The sequence below is a fragment of the Lycorma delicatula genome, chromosome 1 (genome assembly GCF_047948215.1).
Source record: "Lycorma delicatula isolate Av1 chromosome 1, ASM4794821v1, whole genome shotgun sequence".
Classification (NCBI taxonomy): Eukaryota; Metazoa; Arthropoda; class Insecta; order Hemiptera; family Fulgoridae; genus Lycorma; species Lycorma delicatula.
The window spans coordinates 47,605,304-47,631,094 of NC_134455.1; the positions used below are offsets into that span (position 1 = coordinate 47,605,304).

General features: G+C 28.7%; 2 protein-coding genes across 3 annotated transcripts in view; both read left to right on the forward strand.

Annotated features, from left to right (window-relative positions):
- Positions 1 to 11,498, forward strand: part of IFT52 (intraflagellar transport 52) — a 33,078-nt gene extending 21,580 nt beyond the window's left edge. The window contains exons 5-8 of one of the 2 annotated variants that reach the window (XM_075354447.1): positions 1,161 to 1,315; positions 4,230 to 4,390; positions 5,973 to 6,218; positions 9,473 to 11,498. In XM_075354447.1, the coding sequence (XP_075210562.1) occupies positions 1,161 to 1,315; positions 4,230 to 4,390; positions 5,973 to 6,218; positions 9,473 to 9,796 (886 nt within the window). In that variant the 3' untranslated portion in view covers positions 9,797 to 11,498. Of the gene's footprint in view, positions 1 to 1,154; positions 1,316 to 4,229; positions 4,391 to 5,972; positions 6,219 to 9,472 lie in introns of both variants that reach the window. The other variant, XM_075354441.1, reaches the window with a different exon arrangement.
- A 3,084-nt stretch (positions 11,499 to 14,582) lies between these two features.
- The window catches only part of CtsK1 (C1 family peptidase 26-29-p), a 95,172-nt gene continuing 83,963 nt past the window's right edge, over positions 14,583 to 25,791 (forward strand). Inside the window, exon 1 of the mRNA XM_075354466.1 lies at positions 14,583 to 14,849. Within this exon, the coding sequence (XP_075210581.1) occupies positions 14,795 to 14,849 (55 nt within the window). The 5' untranslated portion in view covers positions 14,583 to 14,794. The remainder of the gene's footprint in view (positions 14,850 to 25,791) is intronic.

The window sequence follows — 25,791 nt, forward strand, 5'->3', positions numbered from 1 at the left end:
AATTACATCATAATTGGTTTATCCAGTCAAAGATTATTAAGCTTCAAACAACCCACCACTCGTGCATACATATGTATAAACATTTACCCCCATGTTTTTTTTTTTGTTTTTCGGGATCCCTGAGTCATGAAACATCAAGAAACGATTTAATTTTTAAAAAAACCATACCCAATTTTTTCCCCATACTTTCCTTTTTGCAACCTAGCTCTAGATCGATGATGCCAGGAAAAAAAGTAATTTTAAAAACGTTTAAAACCCATACCTAGATGAAAGTGTAAATTACCATCTCAAGTTAAACAAACACTTGACCACCTATTAATATCAAAGGAAGCGTTATCACCTTATGAAATGTGTAAAATTTTAGAAGAAAAAAGTTAGTGTCGGTAGACGTAAGAATAAGCAAAAAAAATTCATTGATGGATTATGATTTAAAATGTGTGTTTAGATATTTTAAAACTGAAACGATAATATACTACAAATAACACCATAGTAGAAAACAAGTATTAATTTTCAAACAGTGGTGAATTCAGTTATTAATTAGCTAAATGATCAAGAATTTATTATTTGATATTGGCAACCACAAAACCTGGATCTTGATCGCGTAGAAAATTTTTGGTCCCATTAAATAAACTATTGCTTATGTGGAGCCACCAATGTCAGTTATCATTCTTTTCAAGAAAATCAGCAAACACTGGGATAAGCAAGAATACGTAATAAAATTAGTCACAATTATGATGAAGGAAATCTATGAAGTTATAAAACTTAAGAGCTAATTAATAATATTCCTCCCAAATAATAGGTGAAGCCCCATGTAACCAGAGTTATTCAACTCTGCCTGTTCCTTTTTCCTTCATAATAAATCATTTTTCAGAGATCTTGCTTCTCCAGAAGCAAAAGAAGTGATTTTATTAAACATAATTGAAACATAAATTAAAATTTCAGATAAGTAAACCATATCAGATACTGATGTAAAAACAATTTGATTCAATGTCATTCAGTAACTGGCATAAAACAAAATTATTAATTTGCACATAATTTGAAAGTAAGAAGTGAATAATTTTTAATATGTTTAAAAAATTCTATCCATTTTGTCTTTTCATATGCTTTATATGTTGTTATATAATAAATAATACTGATCAAAATCATATTTTCAGTTACAGATCACTGAGCTTTATTTATCCATATGGAGCTACATTGAATGTAGTGAGTCCAGCATCTGCTGTTCTAACAACTGGAACAGTTGCTTTTCCTATCAACAGGCCAATTATGGCATTTGTAACACATCCATCAGTTTATAATAATAATAATAGCCAAGGTCAGTCATGTTATATATAAAAAGAATATTTTGTACACTGAAATTAATTTACATTAATAGAAGTGAGCACTCTTATTCTAATTAAATCTTTCCTTTGATTTAATAATGTATATTATATGTATATAATAATGTATATTATATTTCCTTTATGTATATTATAATGGAGAAAAACTTAAAGCTCTGCAGTTTTAAAATGTGGATAGTGTACTTAATAAAAAAGATTCTTATTTTCTTACTTCAAATAGCAAAGATTAAACTGAACACTTCTACAATTTTATGAGTAAACAGAAGGCTGATGTAATTCAACCTTTCATAGATTCTAAGCTGGTTTAGAATCATAGCTGGTTTAAAATTATGAGTTGTGAAGTGTATATTCTGCTGTCCAACCATTTTACCGTAGCCTTTACATGTTTGATTAGTTGTTTCACCCCAGAACACTATTATCTAAAAAAAAAACCCCTTGTGTTGTCAGTCTTGGTGTAGGGATAACTTTCCTTCTCTTATTTGTTGTACATTTCATGTTGTTTCTCATTGTATCAATTTTTTGTCATCAATATTGTTAGCACCTTCCAGTACACAAAATTTGGAATTTGTTATCATCATTTTAAGAAAATTACTTTAAACATATTTCCATTTCACTTGTTTCATTTAACTCTTGAAAACAAAAAATCTTCTTTGTTGTAAAATGATCAATTTTATGTGTCTTTTTTCTTAGAGGAAGTTCCTCTGATACATTTTAAGATTTTTCCAGGCAGCTGAAATGAATTTTTCAAATGAAAATGTAATTTTCTGCATAGATAATTTAAATATATCATTACTTCATACTGGGTTTTTTATAGTGAAATGATATATGCCTTAACATCAATTTGATAATCCAAGACTTAAAAAACTTCCCTAAAATGTTAGAAATAATTCCATTTCAAATGTCCTTAAATTATACTTTTTGAAGTAAACAATAAATTTAGTATCTATCAATAAGTTGTTTTTGATAGTTATTAATTTAGGCAAACTTCAAAACATAACCTTTATAGAGAAACTGAAAAAGGTATTATTTTTTACATATTGCTCCCTTTCTTTTAAGTTGGTTTTCTTCTTTTTTAAGTTTATTTTACATAATGTAGAATATAAATGACTAAGCAAGATAAAAACTTGTTTTAACTCAACCATTGGATATTTGATCATTCTTTTGGATGTTGGGTGTGTTCCTTGAAAATATGAGTAAATACAAAATGATTTCAATTGTATATTGTATATTGTAGGATTATATTGTATATTGTAGGTCTTTAATCTTGGCATAAATCAAAAAGCGTTATGTGTAATTAGTTTTTATATAAAAAAATCCATTTGCTAAGATGATAAAACATTTCTATATTTTTCATGCCTTGCTTTTATATCATTGATATATTATAAAAATGATTTCTGAAAAAAAAATTTATTTTAATTAGACCTGAATAGTTTTTCTTTCTTAATGACCTTAATTAACTTTTTATTTGAAAAGCAATTTTAAGAAGTAACATTTTACTGTTTTCTTCTACTACCAGTTTTTTTATTAGTTGGTTTAAACATTTTCATTTTGCAACCACCTTGAATAATTGCCAAACTGAATGTATTGTGTAGAGAAGGACTACATTTGAAAATACTGAATATCCACCTCAGATTTAAGCAATGTATAATTTTGAAGGCTTCTCAGGATGGTTATTAAATTTTGAATTTATTTAAGGTGTTAATCTATATAAAGGTATAATAAGGTAATTCATTCATCAATACTAATTCACTTTTCCATAGACTCATCATTAACTCTTCCACAGAATTCCTAAGCAACTACATTATATAAAATAGAAGGAAAACGTGAGTTCTACTATTCACAGAGTACAAGTTATAAAGTTTATTTTTAATTGAAGACCTACCAAGTAAGTTTTTGGCACAAGAGATTTATTGTAAACTCAGAGCTAGTTTATTTCTATTTCATTAGCATGAAATAGAAATTAAAGTTCCACCTCTGAAAATGAATAATTGTTTATGTCACATTAAATAAGAAAGCAAGCACTGATAATTTGTAAACTGGCTAGTAACACAGTGTGTTACTCATACTTGTAGTTTGTTTCCATAAATAATTATGAGTGTATTTCATGTAAACAATCAATACTTTTGAGTAACAACAGTTAGCGAGTCAAAGGGTTTTAAAAATAAAAATAATCAGTTAAGATTAATTTAATTTTACCAGATTATGAGGATTACTTCTAAATTTACTTCTAACCGACAACAGCAACTAGCAATTCTGATTTCAATAATCTTAGTAGCAGTAACGACATAATGTTTGCACAGTATTCACTTTCAATCTATAATCTCATTATTGTGCTATTGTTACGAGCTAATAAAGCAGCTCCAGTTAAGCATGGAACTTGTTACTGTTCTTACAAACTGTAAGGTGTAGAGTCTATTAATTCTTTACAAGCAGGACACAGTGTCACTAAGTTTGATTGATAATTGTGTTGTTTTTATGGTAATAATAGTGATAATAATGAGTGATAACGCTTAGAAATTAGTGCCGGAATTCAGAATAGCATTATCCCTCTGAATTTACTTTAAAAAACTCAGGCAGGTACTATCAAACTAAAAGAATGATGGCCACAGTATTTTGAGACTGAAGAAAAATTTTCTAACAAAATTCTTGTTACCTGAAATCACAATAACTGTAAGAAGTTTATTGTGAAATAAGTTTATGGTGAAGAAAGTTTTTAAGGTCCAATCCAAAACAAATTGGACAGGATGTTCATATAGGCTGTTGTTTTACTTCATGATAGTGCACAGCTCCATTTCCTATGTCACATCAGAGGAATTTTATTTAATAAAACAGTTTTACTTAACAAGATTTAATTCATAAAAGTAAATAAATTAAATACTTTCTTCACAGGACAATCACTGAATGGAAAAATTGCTGTAATGGGTTCAGCACATATTTTAGCCAATAAGTACTTGGAGAAGGAAGATAATGATAAAATCTGTGAAATGATTTTTACATTTTTAACTTCACCAACTATTAACTTAGATGTATCTGATACTGAAGAACTAGAGGTAAAACGTGTCTTTTTCTACCTGTAAATTTTGTTTTTCTTCATTTCTCAAAAGAAAGATTTAATTAAGTAAACTTAGTTAATTTAATTAAATTTTCATCAGTTTTTTAATATTTATAATGATTCAATAAACTTTATAATAATTTCTTTCACATTGATTGGTGTGCGGAAAAAGATTTTTTTTTTATTTGAGTGTTGTTTTCTGCCATTCCTAGCATTGCTACTGTAACATTTGTAACTGACACGTTTCAGAGTACTTCCATTCAACATATTTTTATTAGTCAGCCCCTACTCTCCTGATGATGGAGAGTGGAAGGAGCTTAACTTCTCTATTTGTTCAACAATCCTAACTTAGAAAGACTCAGAGCTAGAAGTAGTTTTGAGAATAGAAGTACTCCAAAATGCATCAACTATAAATGTTAGAGTGACAATGCTAGGAATGGCAGAAAATCACACTCAAATCAATTATGATAATCATAGCAGAAATATGAAATATTGTGAAAAAAAAAAGATGTTTTTTCTCTTTAATTGCAAAGCCATAATTTGAATCGAAAGGACAGTTATAAGTTTCTCATTCATTGCTATATAACAAACTGAACTTGTATAGTTATGCTGGAGCGGATCCTTGCCTTTACGCCAACTAAAATTGTACCATGAAAAAGTGGCAGTATTGTGTATAGTGTCATCAAAAGGAATTATAGAGCCATTTTTTTTTTTTTTAAGAATTATAGCTCCAAAGTTGTAACAGTAACCATCATCAGTGAAGTCACGTCAGCATGATCCAGCAACATTATTCAAATGTTTCTCAGCAATGAAATGAATAAGAATTGTTTCTCAGCTTCAGCATGAGAGTATCAAGTACTGCTTAATAAGAACATTTTAGAAACATCATGTTTTAGAACAGTAATATGATATAGCCTGTAAGATTACTAGATCATTGATATATGATTTCCTTCTATAGAGATTTTTAAAAAGCAGTTGTTCTCTCATCATCCTTACAGCATTAATGAACTGAAGGTTAGGATTTGTGAAAATGTTGAAGCACTCTCTGTTGAGATGTTGCAGCAATTTGCAGCTAATTTGTGTTTTGAGTCTAAGAATTTATGCTCATGAATAACACAATCTAAAGAATGTTAAATAATTACTTTTAATAAATTACTGGATTTAGCTGAATGAATTGAGTTTAAATTTCATTATGGGTCTATTAAAATCACTTTTTCTTGTATAGAATAGTGTTTTTAAAACAATTCATTGATTTTTTTATGATTTAAGTTTTCACAAAGCAAACAAAAAACAGTGCTTTTTGATAATTTAAAAAAAAATTTAAATCATTAAACAATTTTTAATAAAATCTTTTAATGAATTTACATCATTTCACAATATGCCTTAGCAGTCATGTGTACTTAGAAATAATTTAATGAGATTTTTCCAAATAATTAGGTGATGTCAGAATATCCATTTTATACATGTAAAATTAAAAAACTAATTTAACTGATCATTTATTAACATTTTTTGTGTGCATTTCTTATCATAATCTGTTTTTGTAAACTTAATGATTTTTAATGTAAATTTTTATTTCATAGATTGTTGATTACACTATGGTTCCTGATGTTGGACTATTGGCTGAGAAACCCAGGGGTTGCATTCAGGAATCCTTTGAAGATATACCAATGGATTATACACAATTATTGGATCAAAAACTTTACTCTGTCAACATGGATGCTGTACCAGCTATGTTGGATGCTTACAAGGCACTTAACGTGAAACATGAACCATTAAGACTTATCCCACCTCAGTTTGAAACTCCACTACCACCACTTCAGGCAGCTGTCAGTAACTTAAAAGAATACACTTTTTTATCATTAGAGATCTTATTATTATTATTTATAAAATCTAAATTCTCATTCCTTTAATTGTAAAAATAATGAACAATGCAGAAGATTATTGAAGTAAACTGGAAACAAGAAAACACTCAAAAACGGTTTACAAAAAATTTAATAATTAATACTTTGTAATATAATCTATGTATTTGAACATATAACTTTATGTTTAAAAAAATGTATAACTTTTGGTAATAGTATTAACTACATTAATTTTAATTAATAATTACTGCAGATATAAAATACCAATATCAAGATTATATCAGTTTTAAAAATAAATCAAGTTTTATATATATATATAAAACTACCTCATTTTACATTTGTTGTTTGTCAGGAGCTACAACTATCCATAAGCTCTACTCAAAAGCCACCAGTTTTTGTAGCTCTCATTTTTCAACTTATATAAATTGTTAAATAAGATGAGAAGCTAGCCCAATTATTAAGTTTGATTAGAATTATTAGAATTTATATTTTTAATAATAACTTTATAATATAATGGAAATTTAACAATACGAATCATATCATAATCGTATGTTAACATATACTCAAGTAGGAAATAATAATAACAATAAAAAATAAATTATTGTAGGGAATTACTAACAGCGATTAAAACAGTAGTCATGAAAACTTAGGGGAAATGAAGAAATGAGAATTAAACAATAAATTTAGAGGTATAGTAAAACAAGTATCATCATCTCATTTAGCAGGATTTTTATATCAGTCTTCTTAAGCAACTTACGAATAATTTTTTATAAAAAACAAGTTGACACATTAACTTGTTGGTTATGATGTATGATTATCAAATCATGTATCATTTGCAATAAGATCCAGTTATAAATTTTTCAGTTTTTAACATTCATTCATTCATTCATTCATTCATTGAACTCATTTTCTATGGTGTAAATGTGTAATCCTTACTTCAAGTCTTGTCCTACGTACCAATGGATCTCTGTTACTGCTTCAGTTGTTATATTATGTACTATTCTTTATCATCTTTAAATGCATCAGTTCATTTAATGTGATTTGTAAACACATTTTACAGAACTCAATGTATCATGTTTAATACACAAAATATCCCATTGATTTTTGATGACCTGATTCTCGATGCACTTAAAATCTGATGATTCTATAAAGGCCAATATCTATACATTTATCTAAAATAATAGCTTGTCAATGCTTAGGAATTAACAAACAGTCTTGAATCTGTTACCAACTCACATGCTAATGTTTTTTTCAGTGCATTTTCAGTTGGGAGTTAAGTCAGTTCAAAATGATACCATAAGTAGTGGTAGCAGCCATTAATGTAAAAAAAAATATTTTACTCATCCTTTCGGTATCTTTTTACAAAGGACATCAAAATAAGTTATTTACACTTTACATGATTAAATCGAGCAAGCAGTTCAGAATTCACTCAAAAAGGGTAATTTTTATTTCAAAAATGAAATTTTGTTATCTTTTTGGTACATTTCAAGAAAAGCTGGATCCCTACCCAAACATGTTTCTTCTGAAATTTTTCTTAGGTCAACTCAAAATATTTCAAACAATCGATCAAAATAACTGATCGATTGTTTGAAATCAAACAATCGATCAGTTATTCAGTTAGGGTTATTCAGTTTTATAACTAAAACCAGAATAACCTTTGACTTTATCTAAAATGATACACAATCACATGATCAAGGTGTCACAAAATTAAGGTTACAATTGAATCAGCATTCAAATAGTACTGTGAGATAGTAGAAGCTGTGATCAATCCTGTTTAATATTTTAAATTTGAAAAGACCATTCAGACAGAACTAAAACAACAAAATAATTCTTTGAAAAAATCACTGTATGACCGATCAGCACAAAAACACAATCAAAAAGCTGTAAAATAATACTACATTCTAGGAGGTTAATATTTCTGCATTCTGATTAGTTGCAAGAAAAATGTTGAGGAAATGTATTATAATTGATTGAGATTTAGATGTGATGACAAATGATCACAATTACTATGCTACTCAAGTGTTTATTGTCAAAAAATATTTTTGATAATGTTATAATACTTAAATTCTGCAGAAGGAAAATATTTTAGTATTTTTAAATTTCAAAATTTTATTAATTTTGAAATAAATTAATACAATGGAGACATATTTTTCTTATGATCCAAGAATAAGATAATAATAATATTCAATCTTTTGAACCCATCTTAGCAATGTATTTAAGAGCTTGGAATTTGACACCAACTTGTTGCAGGTATTTTTAAAATCCTAATCCAAAAGTAAATCTCTGAGACAGAGTACATACAAATTATGACTGTTTCTACCACTACTCAAGTTTATGTTACCAAAGTGTAGTAATTTTTATGTATGTCTGCATATATTTGACATCTGTCAGATTTTTCAATCTATACTACTTGATACATTTAGTCATAAATAGAAGCAAAAATAATGACATAGTCAGTAATAATTATGGAATTTGTAATTATTTCACAAATGTTCAATTTGAGTACATTATCTCATTTAAAATATTCATAATTCTTAACATAATAGGAAATATATGAAACATTTGTTCAAGCACTAGTACATTAAGCTGGCCATTCAGTCTATCACAAAGATCAGTTAGATGTAATGTTCTTGCTTGGGACTATTAGCTCCTATAGATCTGATTACTTCCTTCGCTGACAAGGTGAAATTTTCTTTCTAAAACTGTGTATTACATTTGTTTAGAGATAGATAGTTTTCAAACTTTTTTCCTTCTATGATTAATTCATCATATAAACTTGAAGCTTATGCATGGGATTATGAAATGGAAATTTTGTAGCATATGAAAAATGTGACGCCTGACCAGATTTGAACCTGGGATCCACAGATGAAAGGCCAAGATGCTATCACTCTACGGAAAATTTAATATTAATGTTTTTGTAAATACTTTTATCACTGCTGATATATTTTATGAAGATTTTTAATGGATAAAAATACATCTTCCATTTTTATTACCACTGTAGTTACACTACAATGTAAAATGAATAAATAAAAACAGTTTCATGATGTTAAGATTTGTAATTATGTTCTACTTCTTTAATCATGTTTTGTTTTTTATGTAATAGAAACATAATAACATTTAAAAATATATTTACAATATTTAACATTAATATTAATTAATAATATGACTGTATAAAGGTCATTAAAAGTTGTAATTTTTATAGATTGATCTCTTTGTTAAAGGTATTCCCACCATCATTTCGAGATCTGCCACCTCCACCACTAGAACTATTTGATCTTGAAGAAGCCTTCAGTTCAGAACGTGCAAGATTATCACAGCTAGCAAATAAATGTCTTACAACCAATAGCCATGGTCGTAAAACATTATCTGGAGGACGATCAATGTTACACAATGAAGAAGTATCAGATGTAGAATACTTTGTTCGAGAAGCCGGACATATTTTGGGATTGACCACACCAGCACAAAATGATGCTGCAAAAATTTTGCATTCTGTGGTTTTACAAATAGCAGATTTTAAAAAGAACATTGGAATTAGTAATGGTTGAATGTTAGATATTTTTGTTTTATGCCACTGTTTAAAATATTATAAAGACATTCATACATATACAAATATACCTCACATTTACATATAACTGGTATGTAAATATATCTTCTGAATTTGATGCAGGAGAAATAGTGGTAGCTTGTTGATAAAAGCATGTTTTTATTGTACAGTTGAAAATTGAGTGTAAGCTTTCTTAATTGCTTATGCAGTGAACTGGCATGTTAGTGCCTGTGTTTATTTCAAACATCCAAAATGAATAATAGTGATAAACTTCACTTTATTCTTTCTGGAATCGTTTAATTTGAATATTCTTATTCCTTAAAACTATTGTTTTATATCTGTTTTTATTATTCATTGTATTTTTCATAATTTTTTAGTTCATTTAAATTGATGAGTAGTATAAGTAATAAAACTCACCTTGTTTTGAAATACTACTGAGTAAAATTAAATTGAGCCCATTAAATTGATTGTTTCATATATATTGTGCTGCTGATTTAGAATGCTCATAAATAAGAAATAAATCTATATTAAAAAATCCTTCTTTATATATTCATCAAAGTGAAATTCTTCAAAGATATTAATCTTATCCTATACACAGTAAATGTTTTATTTGTCTCTCTGGCATTGTATTTGTTTTTATTTGCTGCACTGTATTATGTTCAAATATGTTTGCGTACTAACCATAGTAATAAACAGTAGAGTGTAAACTATTGACAAAATTCTGCTTTATTTTGTAGCTCTTCCTTTCAAGTAATCTACCAGCAAATCATCAATGTATGTTTATGTACATACCAATGAGTGCTCAAAAAATTACTTATTTACTGATGTATCTACAATAATTATTTTGTTAAATTTTAATAAAAAAAGGTAATTTACATTTTTACAATTTAACAAACAATTAATGAAATATATTTGCTAAAACTTTACTATTTTGTTACTTGACATTAAAATAATAAAATATTTATACTAAAACTATACTATTTTATTACTTGACATTACAATAATAAAATATTTATGTTATAATTTATTATTAAATTCTATTTTTATGCAATTTAAACTTTTACTAAATCAGTAAGGAATTGTTATAAATTTGTTTTCTTCTATTTGATCACACATTTTGCAATCTCCTTTTAAAAACCTATATTTCAAAACTAAGAAACCTACATGAAATTTTCAAAATGAATTTTTTTATAACTAACAAGATTATATGGAAGATTACAATAAATTTTACTCAATAAGTTATTAGAAGTGGGCTTAAAAAAATTCTTTTGTAGTATTTCCAGTAAAAATGTTAATTAAATTTAAGTTGGTTTTGTCAAGTTTAAATTTAATTAACATTAAATTAATAATAATTTAATTATTAAATTCCTCTGCCACAAGAATTGAATAATTTTGATCACATTGTATTTTTGACGTAAAACATAAATATTATTCACTTGGTATTGATATTGTTAGCCCATTCTTAAGATATTATATGTAATTTTATTGACTAAGTTATGAATTTGATTACTAACATTTATTAATGTAGTATATCTCAGTTGTTAAAAATCATTCATATACTCTCCATAATGATTTAAAATTTCACTATCTCTGTATTTCACTGTTATCTATGTTTTGTAATTAAATAAAAAATTACACATAGTAGATTTTTATATTTTCTTGAAAAACATAATATATAACTAACAATCATCATGATTTAGAAAAAAAATGTTCTACTGACACAGTTATTTCCCAATTTTTGGAAAATATAATAAAAGATACGAATAAAAAATCTGTAACGTAATTTTTGCAACCACACTAAAGCATAGTTTAGTTCCTCATTTCCTACCAATAAAAAAAAATAGTAAAAGCAGAAGTTACAGACTGTTAAATTCAAATTATTATTCTACAGAAAACCCCATAAAAATTATATTTCTCTTGTCAAAATATAGAAAGCAGGTGCCTCAAGAAGAGCATTCACCCACTGCTCTTTTAAAAATTATCTTCCTCAAAAATTCAGACCATTCATTGTGTTATTCTCATTGCAGATTATACTATTGCATCTATATTGGAACATAGTAAACAGAATTTAAAAATTCTTCTTTATAAGCAGCTCCAAAAACTCACTAGCTAATTTGTGAGTATCTAATTTAAAACATGAATAAATTTTTAAAGTTTGTTTCTCAGGTAGACTAATTGCTGCTAATGATTGAATTTTATTCAGTAATGATAATTAAAATATTATTATTGTTGCTTATTGTATAAAATTTTCAGCATTTTCTTAGATGATAAATTTTTACATTATAATAAAATTGATTTCATTCTCAAGATTAAACAATATTGTTAAGCACCTTAATCAAACAACTATGCTTGATATCAATGTAAAAATTTGTTACACAAAAAGTGTACTACACTTCTGATGGATTTTTAAATAACAATAATTAAACATGAACTGGCTGCATATTCATTTAAATATGTTTCACATATGCTCAAATACTTATTTATTAGGGTCCTACCATAACAAAAAAATTAAATAAATCAATTAAATTTTATGAACATGCTTCAATTAAATTTTTATTGATGCAAAAAATTAAATGGTTAAAAAGTTGAAATGATTTAGCTAGAGTCAGTTTATTACTCTTTCACCATGTGCTTCAAATAATAGTAATGATGAATAATAATTAATTAGCTTATTCATACAGCTACTGTTCCATTATTTATATTATTAATCAGAAGGGATCCAGCATTATTCCTTTAAAAGCAATGACTGCTTTTCATGGAGAATACTAAGATTGTATTTCTTCCCAGTATAACAAATTTTAAGATTGCTCATTGTTGAGAATCCTTATAATCAGATATTACAACCTTGTTGTCATCAAATAATAATAAAGTGCTATTCTTCACTCTTAAATATGTAGCTAAAAAATAATCCCACTCCTGGAGAATTTCATTATTACATACATAAACAAAATTTGAGATAGGCTGGTACTTTGATGTAGTCCTTGATTAACAAACCTTTTTTTTTTTTATTTTTTGGTACAGATATCTGATTATTCACATATACTCTGTTTCATACTTTGTACAACTACTACCAGTTGGTTAGAAATGCCTTTTTACTTTGAAAATCAAAGACCTTAATATAATTTATGAATAAATTTTTCTCTGGTCTTAAAGAACTTAAAATTCTCTGTTAAACTTTTTTTCTTTATAAATTGTTTAGTGTCAATTTGTTATCTGAAAAATATCTACAACACAAAAAAAACCGATTATTTTTTTCAAAACATGCCTCAATCAGTTTTATAGTCAATAATTTGATTACCTCTTGTTTTAAATTAATAAAATTAATGATAATAAATAATTAATTAATAAATTAATAATTTATTCTTATACACCCAAAAATATTAAATTACACATTTGCTAAATTCAGTTTTATTTATATCTAGAAATCTGCTATATTCAGTTTTATATCCAAAAACAATAGACTGATGCCAAATTACAGTCTCTTGGCAAATTTTTTAGCATATAATAAATGGCAAACCTAAAGGAGTTGAATCTATAACATTCTGATTTTATGTCATAAAAACTACCACCCCACCACAGAGAATAACATAAAATTGTTTTACACTGCATAAAATTGTTGATTGATAAAGCTCATTCCAATATGTTGCATTACTATTTTGAATTGTTAATAATTCATATAAAATCTTGGCAAATAATTTCTTTAATTCTATTGAAAGTTATGGAAAAAGTTTTTAAACATGCCTTTTTAAGTTTTAAAAGTAGTTTATTGACAAATATAATTATGACATCATTTCTTTCTATTAGTAAATTATAATTGTTTTTTATATACACTTTTTTCTAATAATTATGTAAAATCTCAATTTCTGAAAGAATTTAAACAGCCACCTTCCTGTTTTCAAACCTTTTTTTTTTTTGTAGAACAAATAATTTTAATACAATTTTGTTATTTAAAACTACTATGTGGACTGTAAAAAAATTATTTTGATTTCCTTACATGATAAGATTTCAGGAATTATAAAAATATCATAAGCATGCTTAAGGTTTCAAAAATAACACAAAAATGCGTCAGACTATTTAAAAATCACTAAACCCTTTTCAAAACAACTTTAACATCTGGCAAATTTTATATAGAGTTTTGTTTTGTATATAGGTTAAATTAAAAATGTTCAATAAACTGCAGTAAAAAGATTATGGCTTTTCCCTTTCCATGGCAAAAATAAAATTTATCAGTTTTGAACGGCAATAGTAGTTAAAGAAAGTATAATTTTTTTTATTAATGTTTAAATACAATCGTCATTAATGGTTGACTTTATAAAATAATTCTGGGGAAAAATAAAATTCCCTTTTTGAAATTTTATTAATGACTAGAAGTTACTTGCATAAAATCTTTATTTTTTTTTTAACGAGATAGTTATTAAAAAAAGATTATGTCAAATAATATTTTGTAAAAATTTTTTTTAAATCAATTACATTTGATTTAGTACAGTAGAAATTTTTGAAATAAAAATATCTTGACTTACTTTTGTGAGTTAATGTTTATAAAACAACAGGACACCAAGTTGCTGTTATTTTATAACTTTTTTTTATTGGTCTCAAGTTTATAAGACCTTTTCTAAGCGAGACACGCTTTAGTATTTTTTCCCCTAAATCTCCCTCTTGATGTTGGGATAATTGGTCACTTATTATAGTTCGCGTGGTTACCGTTAGATAACGCCACAGATATAGTTGGAACGGGATCCAATTAACGAATGAAATTGTTTTGTCTTGATTTTAAATCCCAGTGAATTACGAATAGTAAACAGTGTTTTAGAACTAATTGGTAGAAGATACAAATTATCTGCCATCATTAACCAATTGTTATTGACTGATAGTTGATAAGAAGCCTTTTTTAAATTAATTTGAACTTTGCTGCCTATAAATACTGGTCAAGGAAAGAACTGTCGTTATTTCAAGTGAATCGAACCTAATGTTTAGCATTTTGTGGTAATTCATACAAACGATGTTGAAAATACACGTATGTTTGTTGGTTCTATGGTGGACTTCACTTCATAATGGTAAGACCACGATTGATTTTTAACTCTTAATTTGGTAGTTTTTTTTGTTTTATTTTTTAATAACTTGATTATGATGTGTTTTGGTCACATTTTATCCTTTAAAAGTAATATTATAATTTTACTCGCCTGTTATTGTAACTTTGTATTATGTTTTTAATTTCTCTTTCTTTGTAAAGAAGCCATATGATAATAATGCAATATTTTAAGTGTTTATATAAGTCCTTTTTCTGTAGCTGGTATGCTTAGTAATAATAATAATAAGAATAAACCCTTTTATTTGCAGTAATATTCAAACTCAGCCTTGAATGAGGTTAAAGTATACTGGATACTTGAGATAGAATTTTTAATTGTACTTGTGCATGTGCTATTGGATAACACACAATCTATAAAATATGAAGACATTTCATATCTGTTTTTATAATCCAGTTCTAACTCAACTTTATACATAAGCATTTAAATTTTTTATAGGTTATTTCATGTGTGATTCTAATTACTGATTGTAGAAGATTGGGAAAATTTAATATTAATATGATACTAGTAGTTAGATCACATTTTTCTTTTACTTTAGACCGGCTGTGGAAATCTTCACATTAGTATATTGGTTAACTTGAATAAATAAGATTATTTTTCTAATTGTTTTATTATATATTTTTAAATTGTTATTGCTTTCTTATCTGCATTGTTTCTTATTGAAATATGATGTTTTTGATTGTTAATTACAAAACTAAGATCAATGCATCAATAAATGGGCAGCTAAGACGATTTTACTGCATTCAATTTGTTAATCATGAAAGAATATTTGTTGAAAGCTTAAAATTTTAGAGTTGTGAAAATCTCATTCATTTGAGATAAAAAGGTTTCAATTTTATATAATTAATAAAAAAGCAAAAAAATCATAACAAAGTTACGGTAAAACTTATCTCCATTGAATATTATCCACTTCAAATTTTTCATGAAATATTCATTTATCATTATTTTTAAGTTATAAGCTTAGGTAGACTTTCAAAGTTAAGTTGATAAATATATCATTTCTTCATTTTTGTGAAATAGCAAATGTCGCACATAATTCAATGAATGAACACACATTAATCAGATGTTTAATCATTCTTACACAGATTGAAAGGGGAGAAATGTAAACCAAAACATTAGTGTGCCCTCTGATGTGTTGAGAGTTCACTGTTGCACTCAGCCTAAATCAATTTTCAAAAACATATAACAGTATATTGTTTAATAATGTACAAGACATTATACTTAGTTATGTTATAATTATTTTAAAACTTCAATTTATATGAATTCAGACAGCTTAGAATATGAGTTGTAATTAAAAAAAAAATGACCTGTCAGTTCACAAAACTGTACAGTAAAAAACTTCATTCTGAGTGGTTTACTAGAAAAGTGTTTTATTTTTTAAAAAAAACTGTAAAATATTAATTTTCAAATATAACATTACCCTTGAGTAATTATGAATCCTGTTCAACATTTCAGAATTAAAATTTATATATTGCAGTCTAATAAATGATAATATTATTATCATATTAATATGATGATATTATTGTTTAACTTTAATTTTTCATGGAACTTAATTAACTTTGAATTATGATGGTATTGAATCATGATAGTATTTTGATGGTACAAGTGAAGTTAAGTTATAATCTTACCATTTTTGATAGTAATACATAAAAGTTGCTTACTAAATATATGCTACTAAAAAGTTAATTGCAAATAAATGTTTTTTTTGTACCGTACATTTTTATATTAAGGTTGTTTTATATTACTGATATTGATTTTAATCAGCAATACATTGCATATTTTATTGCTTCTGCTATTTTATGCAAGCCATGTTCATTTTGCTTGCTTGTGACAAATGAAAATAAAAATCTCTTCTCTGACATCCAGCTTGAAAAGTATAAAATCAGAACTGCTCACATTTTTTTCTTACTATTATAGAATGTGCTTTAAAATTATATACCATGAGGTGATATTTTCTTTATTTTAAAATAAAGTCAAATAAAAAAGAAAATATATTAAAGTCTTAATATATTTTTTATATAGTCTTAATATTTTTTATAAGTCTTAATAGTCTTTTTTATATTTTTCTGACAGTTTATCTACTTCCCTATGCTAGTCTGCTTTTTCTATCTGCATTATTTGGTCCACATTTGGTAATTTTACTTACTAAATAGCAAAATTTGATTATGTCTGGTACCATATGTTCACCTATCTTAAAGTTTAATTCCTCATTATTTTACTTTCTGCCATGTTTTATTACCTTTATTTTATTGTTATTTATTTTTTCCCTCTTGCAACAAATCCATGCCATTCAGGATTTTTTATCATCTGATATGACCTTCTTAGCATTCTTGCCACCTGATTCTTCTAAAGATTATGTATTATTTTTTCACTATACGAGGTGCGACAATAAAGTAATGAGACTGATGTGAAAAAAAATGTTGCTTACCGTTTTAGTCATGTTTAGTGTTGTCTCCTTCAAAGTAATTCCCCTCTGATTGCACACACTTATTCCAGGACTTCTGCCATTGATGGTAACACTTCTGGAACTTATCTTCTGTAATATCCTCCAAGACCCTCGTCACAGCTTTTTGGACATCTTGTGTTATTTGAAACTGCTGTCCCTTGACCGCCATTTTGATTGTTCGAAATAGAAAGAAGTTGCACAGAGCGATATCTGGTGAATAAGGTGGCTGTGATAGTACTGAAATCTGTTTTGAGGTTAAAAATTGCTGTACTAACAGAGCAGTATGGGATGGCGCATTATCGTGATGCAGAATCCAATTATCAGCAATGTTGGCGTGGACACGAAGAACTCATTTACGAAGTCTTTCTAAAATTTGTTTGTAGAAATATCGGTTAACTGTTTTTCCAGGAGGTACCCACTCTTTATGAACAATTCCCTTGGAATCGAAGAAGCACACAAGCATGCATTTCACTTTTGACTTTGACATGGGAGCTTTTTTTGGTCTGGGTGATCCCTTTGAGCACCATTGCGAACTTTGGCGTTTTGTCTCTGGATCGTATTGAAAAAACCAACCTTCATCACCAGTGATAACACGGCTCAACAAATCTGGATTGATTTCCGTTTGCTCTAACAGATCGGCTGCCACATTTTTCCGTGTTTCTCGCTGGTGTTGTGTGAGATTTTTGGGGACCATTTTTGCACAAATCTTTCTCATACCAAGATCTTCAGTTAATATTAGACGAACCGTTTCTCGATTGATGTTGAGTTCTTCTGCAATCATTTTCACAGATAATCTTTGATCAGATCGTACGATTTCACGCACCCTGGTCAAGTTGACATCTGTCCGTGAGGTTGATGGTCATCCACTGCGGTCTTCATCTTCAACATTCGTTCTGCCTTCACTAAAAATTTTATGCCACTGAAAAACTTGAGCTCTTGACATAACCTCCTCTCCAAAAGACTTCTGAAGCTTACCATAAGTTGTCGCGTTTTCACCCGATTTAACGCAAAAAGAAATGCAATATTTTGCGGTTTCATTTCTGTGACGAGAGGCACAAACACGTGTTCATTTATTACAGCACAACTCATGACTGAGCAGTTGCATCAATGTGCCGCTTGGACTAGAAGTAGTTTATAGACCAAGGTCAAAGATGGTGTGCCTACGCAAGCTGCAAGGTTGCCACATCTTGCAAAGAAAAATCAGTTTCATTACTTTATTGTCGCACCTCGTATATCTAATCTAACTTGAACATTTTGATTGTTCTAAGTTATTGAATATTTTCTCCAGAACTACAAATTTTGTGTAAGTATTCTCTATATTATAGTTAAGCTCTTTTTTTAAGATATTCTGAGGATGAGAATAGCTTCCCTCTTATTCGTGCTTTTTCTGAAATTGAAATGCTCTTCTTCTAAAATGCCTTCCACCACACTTCTATTCACCTCTACTCGTAAATTTTCCTAGTGAACAGTTTTGATGTTATGTTTGATGTACAGTATTTATCATACTGGCCTTCTTTCTTTAAGATAAAAATACACCTCTTTTTTTTTAAATCTGAGTATATATTTCCAGACTCATGAACTAGATACTAATCTGTGTATTTATTTTGCCCTGCTTCTCCTGACTTACGCAATAACTCTGGTGGATCATCTATCCTACTGTCTAATTTCTTTAAGTTTTTTAGAGCTCTTTCTAACTTTGATTTCAAAATGCTCTCTGGAACTTCATCAACTTTCTTTTTCTCCTCCAGAGCACCATCAAAATAATTTTTCCTCTTTGTATAGTCCCTCTGCACATTCCTGCCACCTCTCAGCTGTTTCTTATGTTACTAACAGTGGTTCCATCCTTACTTCTGATAGTAAATTCATTTTGGCTTCAATAAACAAAAATTTATTTAAATTTTAAGTAGTACAGTAAGGTGTCCAAATCTCATTTATAAAAAATAATCTGAAACTAGTTAAATGTTTTAATTTCTGTTAACTATTCTTTTGAGTGGTCTTCCCTTCTTTTAGTAATAGTCAGTAATGGAGAAGATTATGATAGAAATATTTATTAAAATCTCTTTGAAAATAAAATAAATTCAATTAGTTGGAACAAGAATCCCCTATAGAGTGCAATTACAGAATAAATGTCCCAACTACAGTACAAAATATTTTACAAACTGGTAACAGAAGTAGTCTTGTGAATGATACTGAAATTATAGAAAAACATTTTTCTGAACAAAACTTAAACCTGAAGTTAAATTGATATAATAAAAAATATAATATTAAAATAAAAAAGTAAAATAGTTTAGAATTATTTTAAGATATTTCTAATCAATATTGCACCTAGTGCCATTTCAGAAGTAAGTTCAAGGCAGTGCTGCTATGTCAGCATAATAACATTCATCAGTCATCTACCTGACAGTTAAATTTGTAACTGTCCATGACATGTTGAAGAGCTTGCCCTATAGTACATTTTAACAAAATATCCAAGTTTGTTGTTTATTTTGTTGAAGAATTATTGAATAAATTTGAGGTTTTTGCTATGATACGAATAAGTTTATTTTGATATATTAGAGCGTTATTTTTAATCTATTAGTCTGGTTTCAAAACCAATCTAGTAGACTATGATTAGGGCTTATTTTTAGAGAAAGCTCCTTCTCTTTTTAAATTTTTTCCATATACATTAAGCGGGAGTTTTTTACATTCACAGAAAAAAATACATTACTACATAGGTTTTTTGAATCCGTTTTTATTTGAAACCAAGTCAAAAAAAATGAAAATCATGGTATTGTGATTTGTAATTAGCTTGGAAATGTTTATTTTCATATATTTTCAAGCCCTTCATGAAATGCATCAATTTTTTTTATGATTCTTTTTATTTTACGTAGTAAGTTGCATGGTGGGCTTGTAGTAAGTTTCTTCTTGATAACAATAGGACATTTTTTTTTAATGAAAAATTGAGTGGTCTTGTTTTGAATTTGATGATGTATACTTATCACTCCTAAGTACTGAACTGTGTAATGATGTATGGAATGATGTCATCAGTTTCACTGTCTGTTAGTTTTTTGAAGAAAATTAGTTAGGAGAAAAGATGAAAATTAATATATTACCTACATAGGACATCTAATAATTTAAAATGTTTTCTTATTATTTATGCATAGAATTAGTTTATAATGTAATAAATAAGTAGAGCTTTACTATGGACAAATCCAACACATGTTTATTAATCTTTGTATTATTGTCCACCGTTGTTATTTGTTGGCATGAATGATAATGATGGAGACATTCACAGAACATTAAGTCAGCATAATTTTAAACATTTGACGATCACTGACATACATACATAACAAAGATGTTTTATTTTTATTCAGATTTTAACATACACATTTTAAGCCCCTTATGATGGACTTTTATTTTGTAAGCGCTTGAACGTATATATAAAAGAATTGTTGGTAGAGTAGGTTTTTTAATTATTAATTGTGTAATCATACCAATGGGCCAATTATTATTTATTGTAAAAGTGTTTTTACAATCAGAGGTTAATAATTATTAATAAATCAATATATTTAAATTAAATAAAAAAAAGGTAAAAAAGGAGATGAAGTCTGATTCAAGCTGATGTGCCTTCCCCTTGTAAGATCCAAATATATCATTAATTAACATTTTATTTGGCTATAACTCCGGAAGCAATTAAAATAAGTTTCACTTATGATTTGAAAGCTCTTAATGAGGGCTTATTACTGCAGTTAAAAAAAAATACAAAATTCAAATCTTTTGGATTTTATGGACACTTTTGGTCTAAGTCAATTGCAATCAAAAGGAGAGGTGCACAGCTAGATGTTACAACAGTCCTGAATCCAAAATTTCAACATCCTTTTTTTTTGTCTTCAGTCATTTGACTGGTTTCATGCAGCTCTCCAAGATTCCCTATCTAGTGCTAGTCGTTTCATTTCAGTATACCCTCTACATCCTACATCCCTAACAATTTGTTTTACATATTCCAAACGTGGCCTGCCTACACAATTTTTTCCTTCTACCTGTCCTTCCAATATTAAAGCGACTATTCCAGGATGCCTTAGTATGTGGCCTATAAGTCTGTCTCTTCTTTTAACTATATTTTTCCAAATGCTTCTTTCTTCATCTATTTGCCGCAATACCTCTTCATTTATCACTTTATCCACACATCTGATTTTTAACATTCTCCTATAGCACCACATTTCAAAAGCTTCTAATCTTTTCTTCTCAGATACTCCGATTGTCAAAGTTTCACTTCCATATAAAGCGACACTCCAAACATATACTTTCAAAAATCTTTTCCTGACATTTAAATTAATTTTTGATGTAAACAAATTATATTTCTTACTGAAGGCTTGTTTCGCTTGTGCTATTCGGCATTTTATATCGCTCCTGCTTCGTCCATCTTTAGTAATTCTACTTCCCAAATAACAAAATTCTTCTATCTCCATAATCTTTTCTCCTCCTATTTTCACATTGAGTGGTCCATCTTTGTTATTTCTACTACATTTCATTACTTTTGTTTTCTTCTTGTTTATTTTCATGCGATAGTTCTTGAGTAGGACTTCATCTATGCCATTCATTGTTCCTTCTAAATCCTTTTTACTCTCGGCTAGAATTACTATATCATCAGCAAATCGTAGCATCTTTATCTTTTCACCTTGTACTGTTACTCCGAATCTAAATTGTTCTTTAACATCATTAACTGCTAGTTCCATGTAAAGATTAAAAAGTAACGGAGATAGGGAACATCCTTGTCGGACTCCCTTTCTTATTACGGCTTCTTTCTTATGTTCTTCAATTATTACTGTTGCTGTTTGGTTCCTGTACATGTTAGCAATTGTTCTTCTATCTCTGTATTTGAACCCTAATTTTTTTAAAATGCTGAACATTTTATTCCAGTCTACGTTAACGAATGCCTTTTCTAGGCTTATAAATGCCAAGTATGTTGGTTTGTTTTTCTTTAATCTTCCTTCTACTATTAATCTGAGGCCTAAAATTGCTTCCCTTGTCCCTATACTTTTCCTGAAACCAAATTGGTCTTATCCTAACACTTCTTCCACTCTACTCTCAATTCTTCTGTATAGAATTCTAGTTAAGATTTTTGATGCATGACTAGTTAAACTAATTGTTCTGTATTCTTCACATGTATCTGCCCCTGCTTTCTTTGGTATCATGACTATAACACTTTTTTTGAAGTCTGATGGAAATTCCCCTTTTTCATAAATATTACATACCAGTTTGTATAATCTATCAATCGCTTCCTCACCTGCACTGCGCAGTAATTCTACAGGTATTCCGTCTATTCCAGGAGCCTTTCTGTCATTTAAATCTTTTAATGCTCTCTTAAATTCAGATCTCAGTATTGTTTCTCCCATCTCATCCTCCTCAACTTCCTCTTCTTCCTCTATAGCACTATTTTCTAATTCATTTATTCCGTAAAACTCTTCAATATATTCCACCCATCTATCAACTTTACCTTTCGTATTATATATTGGTGTACCATCTTTGTTTAACACATTTTTAGATTTTAATTTTTGTACCCCAAAATTTTCCTTAAATTTCCTGTATGCTCCGTCTATTTTACCAATGTTCATTTCTCTTTCCACTTCTGAACACTTTTCTTTAATCCACTCTTCTTTCGTCAGTTTGCACTTCCTGTTTATAGCATTTCTTAATTGCCGATAGTTCCTTTTACTTTCTTCATCACTAGCATTCTTATATTTTCTACGTTCATCCATCAGCTGCAATATATCGTCTGAAACCCAAGGTTTTCTGCCAGTTCTCTTTATTCCGCCCAAGTTTGCTTCTGCTGATTTAAGAATTTCCTTTTTAACATTCTCCCATTCTTCTTCTACATTTTCTACCTTATCTTTTTTACTCATACCTCTTGCGATGTCCTCCTCAACAATCTTCTTTACCACCTCTTCCTCAAGCTCTAAATTCCACCGATTCATCTGACACCTTTTCTTCAGGCTTTTAAACCCCAATCTACATTTCATTATCACCAAATTATGGTCGCTATCAATGTCTGCTCCAGGGTAAGTTTTGCAGTCAACGAGTTGATTTCTAAATCTTTGCTTAACAGTGATATAATCTATCTGATAACTTGCAGTATCGCCTGGCTTTTTCCAAGTGTATATTCTTCTATTATGATTTTTAAACTGGGTGTTGGCAATTACTAAATTATACTTCGTGCTAAACTCTATAAGTCGGTCCCCTCTTTCATTCCTTTTGCCCAGCCCGTATTCACCCACTATATTTCCTTCCTTGCCTTTTCCAATGCTTGCATTCCAATCTCCAACTATTATTAAGTTTTCATCTCCTTTTACATATTTAATTGCTTCATCAATCTCTTTGTATACACACTCTACCTCATCATCATCATGGGCGCTTGTAGGCATATAGACGTTAACAATCGTTGTCAGTTTAGGTTTTGATTTTATCCTTGTTACAATGATTCTATCGCTATGCGTTTTGAAATACTCTATTCTCTTCCCTATCTTTTTGTTCATTATGAAACCTACTCCTGCCTGCCCATTATTTGAAGCTGAGTTAATTATTCTAAAATCACCTGACCAAAAGTCGCCTTCCTCTTCCCACTGAACCTCACTAATTCCTACTACATCCACATTTATCCTATCCATTTCCCTTTTTAAATTTTCTAGCCTACCAACCTTTATTAAACTTCTAATATTCCACGCTCCGACTCGTAGAATGTTATTTTTTAATTTTCTGGTGACCCCTTCCTTAGTAGTCCCCACCCGGAGATCCGAACGGGGGACTAGTTTACCTCCGGAATATTTTACCAAGGAAGGCGCCTCCATCATTGCTTTATGAAAATGCAGAGAGCCACATTTTCTTGGAAAAAAAGCAGCTGTAGTTTTCCATTCCTTTCAGCTGCGCAGTACTCAGAGGACTGAGTGATGTTGATGTGGCCGTTTAAGTCATTCTGACTCACACCCTTAACAACTACTGAAAGAGCTGTTGCCCTCTTTCAGGAATCATTCCTTAGTCTGGCTCTCAACAGATACCTCTCCGATATGGTTGCACCTTCGGTCCAGCTACTCTGTATCCCTGAGCACTCAAGCCCCCTCACCAACGGCAAGGTCTCATGATTCATAGAGGAGGTTCAACATCCTACGACTAAATTATTTTTGAGTTGTGCAAGATTCATACGTATTTATGTACAGATATGCTGAAACTAGTCAAAATGGATATTTGTGTTGTAATCTGAAAACCAAAATTTTTTGCGATCACATACTTCTTTTACTTCATATAATAAAATTAAAAAAATAAAATTTAGTATTAAAATTAAGGGGAGTAATATGTTAAAAAGGATTGTATTTTCACCTACTAAGCGTTGTTTAAAACGTTAAACATGCTATTTTGTTTAATTTATTTTTTATTAGAATAAGCAAAGACATGCAGTATTTATATAATACACAGAATATTTTAAGGAAGATGAGTTGAACTCTATAAATAGAGATAAGATAAATAGGTAAAATCCCAATCCTTTTCAGGGTTTGAACCAAAAATCAATTGATTTAGTAGCTACCATGATGATCACTACATCAATTGGCTGACTAGTTATGCTAATATTATGCTATTTAATACATTATTTTATGTTTTTTGCACCTAATTCTCTTGATTCAGTTAACAAAATGCAGATTGTAGATCCATTCTTGTTGATTGTAGATTGTTGGATCCATTTCAGAGCTTCAAAAACATAAATGATTTGTGATATTTGTATTTGTGTGGGGAGAGGTTGATTTAAGCATCTAAACAACAGGAGGCATCAATCAAAGTTGGTTTCTCTAAACCAACAGCAGTGATTTTCACTATACGGCCAGCTTTTGGTGCCAACAGAGTGATGTCACTTGCTGGGCAAATAAACCCTGAATTCTGCATATGCTAATGTGCATCATTATACAGAAAGGCATTGGTTTAGGTTTATGTTGGGAAAAAAATTTATTTATCTCTAGGAGGTCATTGGGAGCAGACTGTTACAACAGACTTAACTGTAAATTTGTGACTGATTATAATATTCATTAGTTTCAGGTAGAAAGGTTTGGTGTCACATTTCTTTGTAACTTAGTTAAACTACACATTACATGAATTTTATCATAATGTATTACAAGTTACAGGATATGTATATTTATGTCAAAACAGGAAAAGGTTAATTATGATTTCCTGGATTGTGGATTCCTACTAGAATTTGTATTACATTTACAGTAGGATTTCACTACATACATTTATATAATAAATATATCATTCATTGAAGTGTATAGAATTGATTTTTGTTTTGTCTAGACAAAAGTTAGAAAAAGTTTTAGTTAGTTAAGTGATCTTTGATTTTTTGATAAATGCTGTTGGCTAACTGATTTTAAGTTACAGTGGGTTGAGATCGGACCTTGTTACTTAAAATAATTTTTTTTTTATGTTCTTATATCATTCATAAGTTACTAA